Source organism: Acinonyx jubatus, chromosome D1, assembly GCF_027475565.1.
Source record: "Acinonyx jubatus isolate Ajub_Pintada_27869175 chromosome D1, VMU_Ajub_asm_v1.0, whole genome shotgun sequence".
NCBI classification, from domain to species: Eukaryota; Metazoa; Chordata; class Mammalia; order Carnivora; family Felidae; genus Acinonyx; species Acinonyx jubatus.
Window position 1 is genome coordinate 40,156,741 of NC_069390.1, and position 19,622 is coordinate 40,176,362.

Sequence of the window (19,622 nt, forward strand, 5' to 3'; positions counted from 1 at the left end):
AAAATGGTAGGAACATCCATTCTTGGAAATACTATGTAGTTGTTAGAACGAGGAGAGCCCTCATGAACCGATACGGAGAGATCTCCAAGGTGGATTCCGTGAAAGAGAAAGGGCGGAATAGTGAATAGTGTGTACCTGAAGTGTAAAGAGGGGACGAGGACAAAAACATACGTGTCTCTGCATGAAGGAGCTCCAGAAGGAGCTGAGTGACCACGGGTGGTTCATGTTGGGGGAGGGCCGGGAGATGGGGGCTCAGGAGGGGGCCTCTTCATATGGATGTGGATGTTGTTTCACTTATTAACGATGAGATCGAATTACTGATTTTTTTTAAAGAAAAAAAAATGAAAGAAAACCTCAGCCTCTGTCTTTATCGAGTCACAAGTGAAAGCAGGGCTGCAGACACACACTCTCATCTATCCGTCTTAGCATTCCAATGATGCCAGGGGTCCCCAGGGCACAGGAGGAAAATCCCCAGCTTCCTTCCAAGGCCCACTGCAGTATGGCTTAGTCAGGAAGTTCCTTCTTAGGTCTGACTTCATTGCCTCCTGATGAGACAGCTAACACTGCCTCCCTAGTTCCATGTAGCTATGAATACGAATCCCCAGCTCCCCCTGGGTAAATCTCAGCCCTACATTCTCTCCCCCTGAGAACTTGGAATGGTTTGCGATTACTTGGTGGGTGACAGGCCCACTGGCCCTTGTAACCAGCCTGGGAAGGTGAGATACAATGGGAAGAAAAGACAGGCCGGAGAGAAGCTTGCTGCCCTACTTCTCATTCTCTCCTGTGCACAGTCGTCTCCCCTTGTGTTCACCTGCCCCGTGTCTTCCCCCCACCACACACACACACACACACACACACACACAGAAGAGCAACTCTGGATCTCCCTCCTAGGCCCTTCCTTCATGGCCTCATCCTCTCCCTGGTCCTCCCAGGTGAGTGCCCACGCCTGCTGTCACCATGACGACCATTCACCACGAGCAGATGCTGCAGGAGCACGTGTCCATGGAGTTCTCCAGCTCCACCACCCACGTGCAGACCTTCTCCCAGACAACCAGGATCGTGGGAGGCAAGTAGAGTGGATGGGAGGGGAAATCGGGAAAGGGCAGCCTTTCTTTCTCCACATCCAGCCTCTGGGCGGCGACGGGGCGAGGGGCGGGGGTGGGCGCTCAGCCGTTATGAGTTCTGGGCCCCTCAGGAGCCCAATATACAAAGGACAACCCTCTCCTAACCTGTGCTTCTAATCTGTACTTTGATAAAGCTTCAGCCAGTGGGATGCTTACCCATAGATCCGATCTCCAGGAAAACAGCTTAGGAAAGTCAGTCACATGCATGTGTGTGAGTGATTGATGAACTTAATTGCTTGAGGAGATCAGAGCCCGAAGCAAATGGATGTATCTCTGATGGCAGAATTTCAGACATGGAGGAAGCTAGGGAAGTAGCTACCTTATCTAGATGTGAGTAATGCTGACCCTGCTCCACTTCAGAAATAGGAGATCTGGAGCTGCCAGTGGAGAGGATGAAGACATAAACAAGTGACCTAAGCTTCCAGGCTCTCAACCCTTGGGGACCGGACTTGGGGGAAAACAGATCCAAGGGAAAGCTGAGAAATGGTCTCAGAGCAGAACAGATTGTTTCAGTCATGTCTCTAGTGAAAAGAGATTAAAAGATGGCCAGAGGCCAAAGTATCCAATATCCCCTCCCAGTCACTGCCCCCTCCCTCAAAGTCCTGGAGGGACAGAGTCCCTCAAAGTCCTCGTGCACAGAGGTCAGGGCCAGATGAACACTCTATCCCAACCCCTCCTGGTCAGTGAGGCCAGGCAAGTGGAACAGCTGGGGCTCAAGACCAGAAGTTGCAAACTTACGTGATGATAGCAGTGATTCTCAACCCCGGCTGCATATTCGATTGGCTTAGTGTAGCGGGGAGCAAGGAAGGGGAATGAAAAAAAAAATAGTGATACATAAGTCTCACCCAGCTGCTAAATCAGGGTGTGGGTATGTGTGTGTGTGTGTGTGTGTGTGTGTGTGTGTGTTTCAAGCTCTCCAGAGATTCTAGCATGTAGCCAGAGTTTAAAACCACTGGCCAGCAGGGTCCAGGCACGGAATATAAATGCAGACAAAAAGACCAAAGTGAACTGCAGAGGACATCCCCCACCTCAAGGGGCAGCCGCTATTCACTGCCCCCGATCGTTGCCATATGGGGGATATGAGCCCCATGTTGAGAATCCAGAAATGTGAATTTTTATGTGAAATCTCTCATTTTTTAGATGTAGGGCTACTTTTTGTTTGACCATTGTAGACATTAAACATCTGCAGGTTATGGGCAGCCTGCACACTGCTTGTTTGACACTTCTGATGGCTACTTAAAAGTGCGTCGGAACACGTTTTTCTCATCTCAGTCTTTCAGGCTAGTGGGGATAATAAAAGCACCTACTTCGCTGGAGTATTGTGAGGATTAAATAACATAACCTCTGAACTGTGTTTAGCACGGTTCCTGACAAAAGGAACGCTCTCTGTGAATCAGAGACATTGTTTTTAACTGTCAGCTCACTAGCCAACAAGACGGTCTGTAGTTTATACTGAAAAAACTTTTCATTTTCCAAACATAAAATTACATGACTGCATTGAATATGCTCTCTCAGATAAGGAGATTCCCACCCATAGCCCCTCTAGGCTGGGAATGTTTCCTGTCCCTCGCTCAAGAATCACTGCTCCTCCCATAGCAATGAATGCTAAACCACAGAAGGGCTAAGGGAAGGCAGACAGCAGAATTCAACTAAGCCACCGGGCCCCTCTTAAGGCTGCTGGGGGACTAGGATTTCCAGGAGAGAAGCCCAAGAGGCCAAGAAACCCCCATCAAAATAAATCTCCTTTTTAAAAAAGAAAAAGGTTGGAAAAAAAGAAAAAGAAAAGAATTGGGACCCGGTAACGTGGCCCGATAAACGTGATTGACCAGAGGCCTGGAAGAGGAGTTCGCTCCCCCTGGTGGCTGAAACGTGCCATAACACAACGACCGACTGACTAAAGGTCCTCCTTTTCTGGCCAAAGTCCCCGCGCGGCCCTAAAATGCTCCACCGTCCCCTCAAGAAAAGGTCAATCCTCCAGTCTCGGGCCCATTCTGACCTCTCGCCTGTCGCCACAGAGGAAGTCGTGACAAGGAAGTCCTCGAGCACTGTAGAGTTCTTCAGCTTGGTGACTCGGAGTACTGACATCCCTGCAGGCGAGAGCGTCCCTGAGTTCGTGGAGAAGCCTCACCCGGTCACCGCGCCCGAGGGTGTGTCGCTCCCCGTGTGTCCCCAAGCCCCTGGCTGCTTTCTGTTCTTCTCCCGGTGCCCCAATCAGCACCACGACCCCACTGTCCCCCAGTAATGCAAACACTGGCGGCCCCAGGCCCAGGGGCGCTCCCCTGCCGGGGTGGACATGAGACCCCTGGGAGGAGGCAGGGTCCGAAGGTCCGACCTGGAGGCTAAGAGGTGTACTTGTGTCCCGTGCCCACTGCAGGGGATAAAGCTGTGTTCCGAGCCCGGGTGCAGGGGAACCCCAAACCCAACATCTCCTGGAAGAGGGAGAGCGGCATCCCCATCAAGGAGTCGGCCAAGATGTTCTACGACAGCATCAACAAGGAGCACGTGCTGAAGGTGCGGGGACCCGAGCCAGAGAGCCAGTTACGGACGAGGCCAGAGGCAGGGACCCCAGGGCATGCCGCCGGCCCCATCACGGACAAGAGAGCCACAACTGAACGAACCAAGAAGGGCCATGGGGAAAGAAGCTGTCGTTGCCCTAGAGGAGGGGCAGGATAAGAGAGGCCGAATCAGGAGCTGGGGTGTTGCTAGAGTGGGCAGGAGACCAAAATTAGGGGTGAGGCAAAGCAGAGCTAGGGCAAAGCCAAGGAGGGGCAGGAGACCCATCTCTTCCAGAAGGTGAGAGAGCCAAGAGGGAAGGGAGGCCAAGGCTATGGGCGTGGCTAGAAGGGGGCGTAGCCGTAGTGGGTGGAGCCAGGTTAAATCGGGGCGGCCAGGCACCAAGGGAGGAACTGATCCTAGCGATGGGGTGAAGGTCAGGGTTCCTGGGCTCTTCAGGGGACACTTCTAGAAGACTCTGGCCAAGAGCTGATCATCCTTAGATCTAACCAGCTTCTGCAACTTCTGGTTCCAGACCCTTGAGGAAAAGGAGAGATGGGTCATGGGGAAACGTGTCCCAATTGGTCCTGCGAGGACATACCATTGTGAAGGGCAAAAAGCCTCTCCTCTCCCCACCATACAGAATGTTCCTTCTCCCAGTGGCCCCATTACTGGACCCTTAGCCCCACTTAGTACACACAGGCTGCCCCAAGGTCCCCCTACTGGCCACCGCGTACACAAATTCATTCATTCCGAGACCCCACTGGGCTGTGAGTGCCATGTTGCAGATACCAACATTCACCGGTTTCCTCAGCCTAATTCACCGGTTTCCTCAGGCTCAGTCCAGCACCTGTACGAAGGAGTAAATATGTGTTAAAGGAAGGAACACTCAGTCTAGTGGCAGAAACTGCACACAGTTACAACTCAGAGGAAATCCCTGTCGTCTAGCTCACACCCAAGAGGGAGAATCCTGTGAAGAATCAGGCTACAAACACACACACTCACACTGATGGCTCCCTGGAACCTCCACATCATAGAGGCTGCTCAGTCCTCCACACATATACCCACACTCAGCCCCACTCCCCCTCCCCCCCAAAACGCCCTCCTTGCCCTCCTCACAGAAAGTCTCCCTGGGGTCCTCCTCACTCCCCCACTAATGTCTTGACTCTGATCCAGCTGGAGCCACTGACCTCCGGTGACTCTGACAACTACAAGTGCATTGCAAGCAATGACCATGCAGATGCCATCTACACTGTGTCCTTGCTGGTGACAGAAGGTGAGCCAGCTCCCTCTTCCTGGTCTTTCTTTGTTTTGTAGGGATCAGACTCCTCTGTCTGACCCTGTCCCCTTTTCTGTCTTCAGGTCATGAAAAAATGGATTTCAAAAAGATGTTGAAGAAGAGGTGAGGCTGGGAGGCTCCTCTCCCCAGGGTACTGTCCCTCCACCCTCCAGGCCAGAACTTCTCAAAGGCCTTTGGGGCCCTGAGTTAATGGCCCAGGCTCCAAGAACCCATGAATTAGGGAAGGGAATCTCAAGGTTAGGAGAGCCTCCCTCTGTCTTCAGAGGGAGGTGCTGAGCCCATGCTTGGTACCCACCCCCTCCCAGGGGACTCCCTGCTCCCAAGAAGAAGCAGAAGAAGGGGATAGGTGAGAAAGAGATGCTGGAGATTTTGTCCAAGGTACCCAAGAAGGACTTTGAGAAGGTCTGCATGGAGTATGGTTTCACCGATTTCCGGGGGCTGCTCAAGAAGCTCAAAGAGATGAAGAAAGTGGAGGTGGAGGTCAGTGACCATAGAGGGGCAGGGGTCTGCAGGCAGGGGTCTGGGTCTCTCCGAAAGTGCTGGTGCCTGTGTGTCTCCCAGTGGCAAGGTCTCTCCACCCTGTCCACACATGCTCAAAGGCAAGAGCAAGAAAGGATCTCTACTTCTCTCCCCACTACACCCAAATGTGTTTGCATAGACTTTGGAGTAGGATAGACCTGGGTTCAAGTCCCACTTCTACTGCCTTATTAACTGTGTGAACTGCCCCTCAGTTTCTCATTTGCAAAATGAAATTTCTACTTTCCTCTTTCATATGTTTTTGTGTTGTCATCATGCATTCACTCAACCGACTCACAATTATTGAGCATCTACACTGGAATTAGAGGACTTAGGTAATGGGCCCAGGTCCATGGTGACTATTCCATGAATGGAGTTCCTTTCTCATGGTTCATGGTGACTATTCCATGAATGGAGTTCCTTTCTCATGGTCCATCATATCTGTCTGCCCCTAAATCTTGCAGGCAGGCAGTGGCAGGAGGTTGGGGGAGGCACAGCTGTCTAATCAGCCTAGTCATTTCTCCCCAAACCTTTAAGGAGCTCCTCCAGAATTGGGTTAACAGACTGGGCAGGCCCCAGATGTCCCTGACACCCGCCATTTTATTATCACAATCTCACAGACCATCCGGATTCTGAAGCCCCTCGAAGACATAGAGACCAAGATTGACACCACTGTGGTCTTTGACTGCATCATGGAGCTGAAGGACCCCAATGTCAAGATGATATGGATGAAGGTGGGGAGGGGACACCTAGGCAGGGCCTGCCCTGGCAATATCATTTCCTCTCTGCACCTCCTCCCTTCACAGACACTCTCATTATCCGTCAACCAGGTCCCTCTTCTATTCCAGCAAGAGGCTGATGCCTCCTGGGATGATTGAAACTGACTGGGAGCTGGGCTCTATTCTTAGCTGTTTCATCACTTTGCTGTTTGATTTGAGACACTTACTTTCCTTTCTCCATGCCTCAGTCTATCCATCTGAAAAGGATGAGTTAGGTAGTCCTGAAGATAACATTAAGAGTTCAGGTCTCAAAGGAGGCAGGGACCCAGGGTCCCACTTAGCTAGATGATGTGGCTAAAGAGATCTCGGGGGCCTCTGGTGTGTCTGAGGATCTTAGAGAGGCAGACGTCGTACCCTCCAGCTCAGGCTGGCCTTGGGGAATGGGAACCTCTGGAAGCCTCCTCCTAAACTCCTCCCTCAGCTTTTCTACCCATTTCATGAGACAGGATAATGAGCCACTGAGGATCCAGTACTCCCTAGGCAAGTATGATGTGAAGCAGATAGGCACCAAGTACATGCTGGTTATTACCAATGTGAACATGAACGACGCAGGAACCTACAGCCTGTCCGTGGGTGACAAGAAGATGAGAGCAGAGCTCACAGTGCTGGGTATGAATGTGGGCATGAGGGGGAACAAGGAGGATGCTGTCAGATCAGGGGAGGAATTGCCAGGGATGTGGGAGAGAGGACGGCGGGGCCATGCAGGAGAGGACTGCATGGGGATGGACATTAACGGAGGAGGGAAACATGGGGCACAAGGGAGAGAATGAGACAGTAAGTGCCATGGGGCAGTGTAGCATCATGTTTAAGTACACAGTCTCCAGAGTTAGACTGCTGGGGTTCAGATCCCAGCTTCTGTCACTTAGAAGCTTGTGATTTGGGACAAGTTATTTCACTTCTGTTTGCCTCCATTTCCCCATATGTAAAATGAGAAATCATAGTAAAATCTATCTATATGGGAATTAGATGCATCCTATGTGCACACTGGCTGGAAGAGTGCCTGGCACATATCTGAAACTACATAAGTGCCTTTTAAAATTGCTGTGTTAACGTTACTGGGGAGGAGACCATATGACCATCGTGGGAGGGGACTCCAGGATTCACAAGCAGACCAAAAGGAAGGATGCTTTCCCCAACTGTGGGCTATAGGAGGCCAGTGACCCCTGAGTCTTCATGTCCCCTCCATCACCCCACCCCTCAGGAGGGACCAGGGCTGCAGCCCAACGACTGCCCCTCCTACTCTTCCACAGATGAGCCGCTGAAGTTTTTGGGAGAGATGACACCAATGAAGGTGACAGAGCGCCAGACAGCTGTTTTTGAGATCCGCCTTTCCAAGAAAGTGCCCAACTTTGTGTGGAAGTTCAATGGGAAGGAGCTGAAGAGGGATGAAAAGTATGAAATCACAGTGTCTGAGGATGGTCTGACCCACACACTTAAGATTAAGGATGCCAGACTCAGTGATGCCGGCGAGTTCTCTGCTGAGGCGGGGGACCTGGTACAGAAAGCCCAGCTCACTATTGACCGTGAGTGGTTGGGCCAGAGCTTGAGGGGTGGGCCTCATGCCACAGCCACCTCCATGCGGGCAGTCATCCATCTATCCACCCATCCACCCATCCATCCATCCATCCATCCATCTCTCCTTGCAAAGCCCTGTGATGGGTTCTAGAAAGACAGAGGGTTCTCTCCTCCACTAACTCCTAGTGTAGTGGAGGAGGCATCAAATGGACTTGGAACATAAGTTCTTAAGCAGGAAGTCAAGATTGGGGTCTTATTACCAGCTGGGAGATCATGGGTCAGGAAATTATTAGCCTTTCCAGCTCTAACCTTATATGTTATAGCACATCACTGTTAACCACTTGCATTCCTACATTAGAATTCGTTTGGAGAGTTACACGTGAGGCATGTCACACGTGGGAACCACACTTGACTCCTGTAACGTGGAATCATCATGGCTGTGATGGTGGGAGACACAGAGGCTGTGGGCACCCAAAGAAGGAGCACCACTTAGTGATGTCAGAAAGGATGTGATGAGGTGATGGCCAAGTCTTGCCAAGAACCAAAAGGAGTTCATATTTCAGCAAATGGGGATGAAGACAGGAAATTCTCAGCAGAAGGAACAGCAGGTGTATAAAGGCCCAGACACCAGAAAGACAAGGCAATTATGGCTGGAGTTCCAAAGGGCCACGAGAGATATTGACTGCAGTGCTGTGAGGGGGTAAACTGTTATCCCATTTTACATATGAAGAAACAGACCCAGAGAGTGAATGCATTGCATACAGTCGTCAGCTAGCAAGTAAGGGGCAGAGCTGGGACTCTCTCTGCCAGTTACCTCTGTGGGTCACGTGTTGCACACAACACATTCAATGCCACAAGTCCCTGTGTTTCTGGGACCAAAAAGAGGAGTAGGGCAGCATGTAGCTGCAGAAAGGGATGTAGGGGGTTGGATGCAGATCCAAGTCTATCTGTCCACAGGCATCCCCATCAAGTTTGTGAGAACCCTAAAGAACGTACGTGTGAAAGAGAGGAGCCGTGCCTGCCTTGAGTGTGAGCTGACCTCCAAGGACGTGACGCTGTACTGGAAGAAGGATGGGCGGCTGCTGGAGCGCAGCACCAAGTACAGCATGAGCCATGAGGGCAAGCGAGCAGAGCTGGTCATTGAGGACGCACAGCTCAGTGACAGTGGCGAGTACACCGTGGTGGCCATGCAGGACGGAGACCCCACTGAATACTACAGTACTGCTGTGGTCACCGTGGAGGGTACGTGCTCACCCTGTCAGCTCCCACTGACCAATCCCCCCAGTCCTGGTGGTTCCCTGCCATGGACACTGATCAGCCCCCTACTGACTCCAGCCTCCTCAAATCATGGTCAGTTTCTACTTCCCAGTCTAATCACCCCCATCTACCAAATTCTGACGCTCTCTGACCTCCCAGGCCCTGAACATCTTTACCTCCTAGACCCTGGTCATACCCCATGTCTGGAACCCTATCCAAAATCCCTTGACTTTATCCACCCTTCACTTCCAGACTCTGACCATCCCCAGCAGCCTTGATCATCTGATCCTCCTTGACCTTGACCAGCCCCTGCTCACTAATCCTGATCAGTCCCCACTGACCCTGACCACCCTCAACTCCTAAAAACCCTGGGCATCCCACAGTCTAGCATAACCCCAACTAACCATCCCAACTCCTCTACCCATCTACACTCCCACCATCTATTCTTCTTCTTCAGCTGAGCATCCCAAGTCCCCAGGGACCATCTTCCGATGAGCAGGCCCCCATTAACCATTTCCCAATGCTAATTGGACTTTTCCCCAACCTCCCACCTACTTGCTCCAGTTCCCTCCCTGACCATTCTCCTATCGCCCATTGACCATTTCCAAATCTCCTGCTCATCATAAATTATTTTGACAGACATGGCACCCCAGCCCCTTCCCATGGCCATCACTACCAGCCATTTTCACGTGAGTTCCTTTCACCCAGCACCTGCTCCCTTTCTCCCCCAGAGCGTCTGGCCACGGTGAAGAGCGGGATGTCCGACGTGCATGCGGCCACCGGGAGCCCAGCTGAACTGTACGTGGTGCTGAACGACGAGAAGGTGGAGGGCGTGTGGCTCAAGGATGGCAAGGAGGTCCGAGGCAAGGGCTAGAGAAGGGGGCCAAGGAGGAAGGGGTGGACTGGCCATACATTCGCACTCATGGCCGCCCCTTGCCCCTCGCCCCCCCAGATCACGGACTTGCCCGGCGTGCAGATCGTGAAGCAGGGTGCAGTGCACAAGCTCATCTTCCCCAGTATGGGCCCGGAGCACGAGGGCAAGTACACCTTCCGGGCCAAGGGCGCAGAGAGCGAGGCCTCCGTATTCATTGCAGGTAAGGTCACTGCCCGCTGTAGGCAAGACTCAACCCCTCCGGGCCAGCCCACGTGCTCAGGGCTCCTCCCCCACCCCCATGGGATCTCCTCCACCCCTCATCGCCCCACCCCCCACTCCTACCGGGCGAGCCTGCCCTACCGCCCCCCCCCCCCCCCCCGCAGATCCACCTACCATCGACCCGTCGGTGCTGGAGGCGCTGGCCGCGCACCCCGTGACTGTGAAGGTGGGCCACACGGCAAACATCAAGGTGCCCTTCCGGGCGAAGCCGCTGCCCAAAGTGACGTGGTACAAGGACGGCATGGAGGTGACAGAAGAGGAACGTGTGTCCATGGAGCGCGGGGAAGACCAGGCGCTGCTCACCATCTCCAACTGCGTGCGTGAGGACAGTGGCCTCGTTCTGCTCAAGCTCAAGAATGACTATGGCACAGCCACAGCCACTCTGCACCTCAGCGTGCTGGGTGAGGGCTGGGCTGAGCTGAGGGCATCTGCTGCTCTGCGCTCAGGGCGGGAGGCAGGCTGGGGATGGGAGCTGGAGTTGGGGGTTGAGAATGGGATCCGAGTGCTGGCTTTGCACCAGAAGCCCGCTTTCTAAGTTCCTCACTCCTCTAAGTTCCTCCACTTTCTAAGTTCCCCAAGGTGGCCTTGGGCAAGCGGATGAACCTACTGAAGCCTCCATTTCTCATTTGCCATGGGGTGATTTGGGGCTGGTTTTGGTTTTTGTTGTTGTTGTGTCAGGAGTTTTGTTTTCAGTATCTATTTCAAGTGAATTTAAAGCACATAGCAGGGCGCACAGCACATAGCAGACCTTCCAGTGTTACTGACTTGGAGATGAGGACATGGTTGCAAATAAGGTAGAAATGAAGTGAAAGAGGGGCATTTAGGGATAGAAGCGGGGTTGGTGCGTGAGTTTTGGGGTTGGAAGTGACATGAAGTGAGGGTGGATGAATGGGGTTGAGGACAAAATGAAGCTGGAAAGATGGAAGGGGGTAGGAATGGGGTTGGGGATGGGTTGGAATACAAGAGATGAGGAGCTGACCTTAGTGAGCTCATGGTCAACATGCAACACACACACACACACACACACACACACACGCCCATGCCATCAAGCTGTAGAGTGAGAAGGTTTGGGTTTTGACTCAATTCAACAGCATGACTGAACCCCTCTTCTGTGTTCTCAGCTCTGAGGATACAGGGATGGAAGTATTCCAGCTGTTTCTCAACCCTAAAGGGATGAAAGCTGGCCAACGTGTAATTATAACATAAGATGAACTATAATATCACAAAGCACTGGAGTTCTGGAAGCTGCGAGGAGGGGGAGATCTTGTGTGGAAGGGGACAAGGGGTGAATCAGCTGAGACAGGGGCTCCCCGGGTCCCCAGTCCACCTATTCCTAGGCAAGTGAGAGTCTCAGGTGGCCAAAGATCAAACCCTTTGGGCAAGTCTTACAAGGAGGCACAGTGAACACAGAGAAGGGCGAGGGAAGTCTATGCCCCAGTTTGGTGGACCTCTGGCAAGTGGGATAAAGCCTTCCTGGTCCCTGTTGTGATGCTATCTTCTGTCCTCAGACCGTCCGAAACCTCCCCAGGGCCGGGTGGAATTTCTGGAACTCTCGGGTAATTGTGTGCACATGAAGTGGAAGGCCCCCAAAGACAACGGTGGGCGGCCTGTGACCCAGTTCATAGTGGAACGGAGGATGGTCGGCAAGAAGTCCTGGATTAAGATAGGCGAGGTGGACAGCAAACTCACGAAATTTGCCACCAACAAGGTAGAAGAGGGAAAAGCCTACCAGTTTCGTATCCTGGCGGTTAATTCAGAAGGAGTGAGCGACCCTCTGGAAACAGATGAAGTGTTTGCAGGAAATCCCATTGGTCAGTGAGATAGCCCTATGCTCAGTGGGAAACTCAGGGGTCGGGATGGAGGCCTTCGGCCAGTGAGGGATGCTAGTCTGTGGGGAATTCTGTGGGGTCACCTCTGTGGCTATCCGATGAGACAGATGGAATCCGGAGTACGAGCAGAACATTATCTTGGGTAGGAATTCTCTACTTTTCCCAGTCAGATCACATGCAGAACACATCCCCTGTGTGTATGTCCAGAACTGCATTCAATTGCAGGGAAATGACTCCACTTGTTTCTCCATTCCAGAAATCACCCCAAATTCAAGTGAGAGTAGTGTTACTTTAGAGATAACCTTGAATCTGTTTTAACTTTTCCCCCAAAGAAGCCCCTTGACAACATGGGTATTTGAATTATGAAAGCTAATTAACTTCTGGCGACACCCCTCCCAACTAGTCTCCATGTGTCCATGTGTCAAGACAGTACATTAGGAACTGTCGCTTTGGGGATGACAAGGGTCGAAAGAACCAAGTTGGCGATTCTCAATCTGGGCTCAACAGAATCACCTGATTGATGTCTTTAAAAACATGCTCATGCCTGGCTTCCACCCCCCAGGCCAATTACATTAAACTCTCTGGAGGTAAAACCCAGACATTAGTTAAGAATCATTGGTTTAAGGTGTTTTGTTTTGTTTTGTTTTTTGAAGGAGGGAGCCAGAGATCAACATGGGGTGGGAAATGTCTACATGCTCCCCCTTCTAACCTCTGCCCTCTGTCTCCCACAGAGCCCCCTGGTCTTGCCTCCCAGCCTCAAGTGACTGATGTGACCAAAGACAGCATGACCATCACATGGAATGCCCCTACCCAGGATGGGGGAGCCCCAGTGCTCGGCTACATTGTGGAGCGGAGGAAGAAAGGCAGTAGCCTCTGGGTGCCGGTCAACAAGGAGCCCATCCAAGGTGAGGTCCTAGGGAGAGAGGCTCAGGAGGACCAAGAGAGGCTTTGCTGGGTGGACCTGTGTACTTCTGCTGCCCTGAACATACTCTGTTCCCCAACTCCTTTGAGGATTTTCATAGCATCCCGCCACCCCCTAATCCATGCCCTCTCACCCTATGGTCTCCCATCTCATGGACCCCCTGGCCTCAGGACCCCTCAAACTCCCATTTCAGATACCAAGTGCACTGTGGATGGTCTCCTGGAAGACACAGAATATGAATTCCGAGTTATAGCTGTGAATAAGGCAGGCCCTGGACAGCCCAGTATGGCATCCAGCTCAGTGGTAGCCAAGGACCCTGTCAGTGAGTATGGGGTGCCAAACCCCAGCACGTAGTAGAATTATCTGATGCAAGGTAGACAGCCGCCTTCTTCTCTGGGAAAGCCTAACAGGATGACCCCTCCACACAGTCTCCACTCTGTGGGAGCTGCCAGCCTGATAGAGGGACAGGATTCACACATAAGAGAAAACCAACAAATAAAGATTGGGCAGGGTGGGAAAAAAGTTATCAAACTTTGAGCATTTCTGGTTAGGCGAGGTGGTAGAGGCAGGTCTGAGGATTGGGTAGGGGGATAGTATAGTGTGGATGGTCGGGAGGGGGCTGAGTTTGGGAGATGAGATGGGGGTACCGCACACGAATGGAGGCGGTGGAGATGGTTGGGCTAAATTAGGGTGGAGTTTAGAACACAAGGAAACTGATGGGGCGCCTGGGTGGCTCTGTCAGTTGAGTGACTGACTCTCGGTTTGGGCTCGGGTCATGATCTCGCGGTTCATGAGCTTGAGCCCTGCGTGGGGTCCCACGGCTGACAGCGCGGGGCCTGTTTGGGATTCTCTCTCTCTGCCTCCCCCCCTGCTCTCGCTGTCTCTGTCTCTCTCAAAATAAATAACCTTAAAAAAATAGAATAGAAGGAAATTGAGGCTGTAGGGTATGTTGAATTTGGAGGGTAGTGACTTCAAGGGTGAAAGTGTTGAGCCAGTGAGAGAATTGAACTTGGAGGTTGTTGAGTGCGCAAGGTTGGCCTTGAAGGTGTGAACTGGGTGTCAGAGGAAGAAGTGCTGACAGCTAGGTTTTAGGGGTACCGGGTGTGGGAATGGGCACGGGGATGAGTACGGATGAGCTGGGAGGCTGACTGGATGTCTCTGCCACCCAGAGCCCCCAGGCCTGGTGCAGGGTCTGCACGTGTCTGATTCCTCCAACTCCAGTATCTCCCTGGCCTGGCGGGAGCCTGCAGAGGGAGACCCACCTTCTGGCTACATCCTTGAGATGCGGGCTGAAGACACTAAGGAGTGGTCCAAGTGCACAAAGATCCCCATCTCAGGCACCTGCTACACAGTGGGAGGCCTCACCGAGAGGCAGAAATACTTCTTCCGAATCCGGGCTGTGAATGAGGCTGGGGTTGGGGAGCCTGTGGAACTGGATGAGGGGGTTCGTGCCATGCCACCACCAGGTGAGGACGCAGAGAGAGCTGGGGTTTAGGCCTCAACATCCCAGCTCCATACCTTCCTCCCTAGGACCTCATCCCACAGGGGAAAACTGGGTGATGCTATGGGCAAGAAGTCGTCCATACTTGTGCCTGGACAGAGCCAGGCATGACCCGCCCCCACCAAAAAAACCCCACTCATTGTATGCTAAATAGTATTTACTGTGTGCCAAGAGGGGTGTTGGAAATACAGAAACAACTAAGACACAGGACCTGCCCTAGAGTCTTACATACTAACAGGGGAAGACAGACAAGGGACAAATAAATGCTTCACAGTGTTGGGGCTGCTAACGGTCTGTATGGGTTCTAACAAGAGCATGGAGGAGAGGTTGGGAAAGGCTCTGGATGGGGAGGTTTAAAGCTGAGTCTTCCAGAGAGAGAGAGGTCCATGGCCCCACCTTGGTCTCTTCCCTCTCAGCTGCCCCCAAGTTTGATCTCAGTGCCCGACTGAAGAGTCACATGGTGGTTCGTGCTGGGACAGCCCTCTGCATCCATGCTGCCTTCTCTGTGAGTTGTTCCAGATCCTGGCCCCCAGATGCCCACCGAGATGGCTGCTGTAGCTATCAGAGTCTCTGTCTCGGCCCCTCGCCAGAACCCTGGCACTAGAGCCTGGCAGGAGAATTCTCAACAGTGGGAGCCCCAAATGTCACCTGGGTGACCCCAGTGCCATCTCCTGTCACCACACAGGGCTCACCACCACCTAACGTGATCTGGCAGAAAGACGGCATCCCCACCAAGGGCAGGGAAACCATCACCAAGGGCAAAAACCATTCTCAGTTCCTCATCAACAGCACCAAGCGCTCTGATTCAGGGGTGTACCGCATCTTGCTCCAGAATGAGTTTGGAGAGGCATCCTATGACATCCACGTGCGTGTGGCAGGTATGACAGTAGGCAGAGGCCTTGGGGAGGTATCCTTGCACACACTCCAAAATATAACTCCCCACTGCTGCTCGAGTTCCTATCACTGTCAAGCCAGGCCTTAAGGTAGTGAAGTCTTGTCTGGCACCACAAAACAAGACTTTATTGGCCTTTGCCTTAATGGGGAGGTTTCTTTCCGCTTTTTCTCAATGCCCTGAAGCCCTAGAGGCATTGAACTAGGACCAAATCCTTGTTTCAGTTTCCGCACGCATATCTGATGAGCTTTGAGGCATATGCAGAGGACGGATGGCAGAGAGAGAGCAGAAAATGAGTGGGAATCAGGAGGGATAGATGGAAATGAGTCCATTAATAATTGCAGTGGCCTCATAGTAGTGAGGGCTAGAAGCTTTATAATAAAGCCTTAAACTCCCTAGGGATGAAGGGATAAACTTTTATTGAATAGTTACTATGTGCCAAGCACTTTACTCAGCATTTCTGTGATAGTTATTGTGAGCCCTATTCTGCAAACGAGGAAACCGGTCTCAAAAAAAGATAAGTAACTTGCCCAAGTTCACAGGGCTGGTAAATGGCAGAGCTATGCCTCAGAAATAGTTCTTTCTGACTCCAAAATACCAGCGGCCTGAGACTCAAAGAAGGGACATTCGCCGTCTCATCTTCCTTGGGGCTTGGCAGGTGGCTGTGGTGGGGCATAATTCTTCAGGCCCCCAAGGGTGGCTGTTGGACCTTGTGGTTGTTCCAGATTTTCCGCGGCCGCCCACAAACCTACAGCTGTTTGAGGAGGTCCCCAACACGGTGACTCTGACCTGGAACCACAGCCCTGACGTGCAGGAGGATAGTGAGGCCCACTACGTCATCATGAAGCGGGATGCCAGCAGCCCCACCTGGTTCACAGCAGCGGAGCGCGTCTTCAGCAACAAGTACACGGTGACCGGGTTACTCCCTGGCAGGAAGTACTACTTCCGAGTAGTGGCCCGGAACGAAATCGGTGACAGTGACCCACTCGACTCCAAGGATACCTGGCTCATCGTCAAGGACAAGAGTGAGTCAGGAAACTCGGGGGTTTGGATTATATCCCTGATGGCAGGGATGACATAGGGATTGCCAGGGGTACCCGGGGTTTGAGGTAAAATCTGAGAACCACTGAGGCGGAAAAGGCTAACGTCAGGGATGCTGGGAAGAGAAGTAGTGATCCAGAAGCCTAGAGGAGGAACTACCTTGTACGTACTCTGAGGGGGTGGAGGTGGGGGGGCGCCCTTGGGGGTGGGGATGACAGTGGAGGTGGGGGCGCCCTTGGGGACGGGGATGACAGGGGCGGGCCGGCTGTTTAGAGCTGAGACGTGGTCCCCTGAGCCAATGGGTCACGGGGATGAGGGCTGGGGATGATGTCCAGGAACCCTGGAGGGAAGGGGCTAGGGGTGGAGATAGCATCAGGAAACTGGAAATGAAGAGCTAAATGGAGACTAGCAGAGACCACGGAGGCTGACCTGATGCTGGAAAAGCTCGGATGGAAGTTAACAGCTCGGTCAGGAAGCTGACAGCTGGAAAGAAGTTAGGACCCCTGGGTCTGGAAAAGCGTGAAATCCCACGCACTGGGTTTTGATAGTGGAGCCCTGGAATGACAAGGGAGTGGGAGGGTGGCCGAATGGAACCTCGGGTGCCGGCGTAAGGTCAGGGCCCCAGAGTTGAGAGGGCGTGGGAATGTAGCCCAGGCCGGGGGGCTCCGGGGAGCCTTTGAGCTCTCAGCGGGCGGGCATTGGCCGGGGTCCCAGGCGCGCTCACAGCCCACCGCGTCCCGCCCGCGCAGTCGAGGACCTGAGCGCCAAGCTGAAGCCGTATGAGCAGAAGGACTGGCGCCACGCACCGCGCTTCCTGATCCCACTCAAGCCGCACACGGTGCTGCGCGGCCAGGACTGCACCATGACATGCGCCTTCCTTGGGAACCCGCGGCCCACGGTGACCCTCTACAAGGGCGACGTCAACATCACGGCCAACTCCAAGTTCTGGTACAACTCCACCAGCGGGGTGTGCACGATCGTCATCCCCACCTGCACGCTCAAGGACAGCGGGGAGTACAGCGTGCTGGTGGAGAACGAGCTGGGCAAGGACCGCAGCAGCTGCGCACTCACGGTCTACGGTGAGGGCACCCGCAGAGCCCGCCTGGGGGCGGGGAGGCGGCCCTGCGTCCCATCTGGGCCAGAGGCGCAGGATGGCCGTCTCGGGGTGCATTTTTTCATTTACTCTGCCAACAGGTGGTGTAAACATTTCACCAACGGGCCGTACTCGGTGCCTCTCGATGTCATTTGTTACATGTCTGGAGCCTCCAGGCTTGGGAGTTTGCAATCCCTCAGTAGACTGTACTTTGCAACGCTTAGTGGGCCTAGACTTGCCTTTGAAAAAGATACTGGTGATCGGGCCTAACCCAGACTGGCCAGGCACAATTTCCGTGGCCGGGTTCTGGAAGGAATTTTTATGTTTACGAGATTTTACAAGTGATTCTGATGTGTGACCAAGATTGAGAGCTCCTGGTCTAGGATAAGGACAGGTGGGAAGCACCAATGGGAGGACGGAACGGAACCTAGTGGAGACCCTTCCTCGGCACAGGTGTGCCACACCTCTACCCAACGTGTGTACGTGCAGGGGAAGTGTTTTCTCTTCCTACACACTCTTTTCACAACCACACAGCTAGTAGCAGGACCTCTCCCAATGCAGAGCTGACCTGCCCTGCTCCCTTTTACTTAAACTCCCTAACTCTCCCATGATCTTCTGGAGGAAACCCCAAGCAGCAAGGCTCCCCACACTGTCTCCCCTGTCCCCCACATCTACTTTTCCAGCCTCATCCTCTGCCGCTCCCTGAACCCTCCGCGGCGGTCCTCTGGTGTCCTGCTGTCAGTCCCGTTCCTCGGGGAAAGACCACGTCCTGTCGCTCTGTCTCTCAAGTACTCAGCTAGGTGTCTGGCCCTGAGATGATGCCTCCAGGGCGGCTGCTGAACTGTGTGACAGAACTGGGCCAGGGAAGGCACTGTGGGAGACATCCAGCTTTCATTCCACAGCTAGAGAAATCCCTGACAGCTTAATTCTGGTTGTAAGCACGTGGGCCCACGGCCCTGGCTCCACCACCGTCCAGCCATGTGACCTTGGCAAACCACTCTGAGCCTGTTTTCTCATCTACTTCTTGGGGGCTGTCTTGAGGCTTAAATGAGATAGTGCACAGAAGTGACTGGCACAATGCCTGGCAAATATTGAGTTCTGAATAACTGGCAGCTCTTGGCCCCACACGCTCAGCTGACCTTGGGAGACGGGGGCCTTAACTGCAAGTCCAGCAATTTGGAGTTTCCCTTCCCCCTAGCAACACTGACAAATACTTGCTTTGCTCTTTCAGACAAGGATGACAAGTCAATTCTAGCGTCAGTCACCGAGAGTCTGCAGAAGAAGTCCAAGCACCTTATGTGATCTCCGGCCCAGCCCAGGCATCAGGAGGATGTTGTTATAGGTGGTTTCTGGGCCTATCCTGTGTGTGTCCCCAGTGACGGCGGCCCAGTTCGCTCCCTGGTGCTTGTCAGTGAAGTCATGGGACAATAAACTGACTAAGCTCACCCCTGCCTGTTCCTGAGGTTGGCATGGAGCAGGGACCAAGGATATGGGCTTGGGAGTGGATGGGGATACAGAGGACACGCACCCCCAGAGCTTAGTCCAAACCCACCTGCATTGGGGGTGACCAGCCGCTTTTTGGCTGGGCCTTGGCTTGCCTTCCCCTCCTCTGCAGCGACATCGCACCCTCCCCTCCCCTCAGGGCAGGGGAGGACGCATCTTATAGGCTTCATTCTTCTCCGTCCTCCCCCCTTCACCCCCCCCCCCCAGCACTTCTTCACCGGGTAGATCTGCCCTCAAGAGTTCTGGGGTTTGAAGGGATCAGGGCCTTGCTTCTTTAGTGTCTAGAGTTCCTGGTATTTGGGAATTAATGCTTCTCAAAGCTAGAAACGATTGGTCATCCAGCTCACTAGGTCTCATACTTAGGTTTTACTGCAGAATCTTCCCAATTAAAAAAAAAATTGTAAGAAACTACTGGACTCCAAACAAGGATGGGGGGGGGGGTTGTCTCTGGGCCACTCTCTTCTACTTATCCTTTTCCTGTCTCCCATCAGGTATCTCTGTAAAAATCCTAGTCTGAAAATCACTAATTCACCCACCACCCACACGGGGCTGAGCCTCCTCTATCCTGTCCCCACGACTCTACAACCCTTTTACCAATGGCATATTCACCACCACCCAAGGCTTTCCTCTCTGCTTCTGGGTCAGAGCACTGCCCATTAAGATGCAAATGCCCCTGGAACAGGGTGACACATTATTTTGCCAGA

The 19,622-nt window shown here is 53.1% G+C and overlaps 1 protein-coding gene and 1 long non-coding RNA gene across 2 annotated transcripts; one reads left to right on the forward strand and one right to left on the reverse strand.

The window, feature by feature from the left end:
- Nucleotides 1-849: 849 nt before the first annotated feature.
- LOC113603445 (uncharacterized) lies at nt 850-10,137 on the reverse strand. The gene is made up of 3 exons (XR_003425033.2): nt 9,696-10,137; nt 4,355-4,467; nt 850-4,155 (listed from the first exon to the last, which is right to left on the reverse strand). It is a non-coding gene; the product is annotated as an uncharacterized LOC113603445 (long non-coding RNA).
- IGSF22 (immunoglobulin superfamily member 22) lies at nt 850-19,117 on the forward strand. The gene is made up of 22 exons (XM_053203394.1): nt 850-1,066; nt 3,140-3,271; nt 3,499-3,635; nt 4,794-4,893; nt 4,980-5,019; nt 5,223-5,397; nt 6,054-6,167; nt 6,659-6,821; nt 7,463-7,735; nt 8,685-8,969; nt 9,716-9,840; nt 9,937-10,078; nt 10,242-10,538; nt 11,646-11,948; nt 12,698-12,871; nt 13,082-13,210; nt 14,058-14,354; nt 14,806-14,894; nt 15,075-15,267; nt 16,007-16,306; nt 17,072-17,401; nt 18,647-19,117. The coding sequence occupies exons 1-22, from the start codon at nt 958-960 to the stop codon at nt 18,715-18,717; spliced, it is 3,978 nt and encodes a 1,325-aa protein (XP_053059369.1). The 5' UTR covers nt 850-957; the 3' UTR covers nt 18,718-19,117.
- Nucleotides 19,118-19,622: the final 505 nt, after the last annotated feature.

Excerpts from the sequence above, each read along its gene's own strand:
- IGSF22 (XM_053203394.1), top strand. The coding sequence starts at position 958 with ATGACGACCATTCACCACGAGCAGATGCTGCAGGAGCACGTGTCCATG. Across the intron at positions 10,079-10,241 it reads GGCCTCCGTATTCATTGCAG|ATCCACCTACCATCGACCCG; the intron begins GTAAGGTCACTG and ends CCCCCCCCGCAG. Across the intron at positions 10,539-11,645 it reads TCTGCACCTCAGCGTGCTGG|ACCGTCCGAAACCTCCCCAG; the intron begins GTGAGGGCTGGG and ends TTCTGTCCTCAG.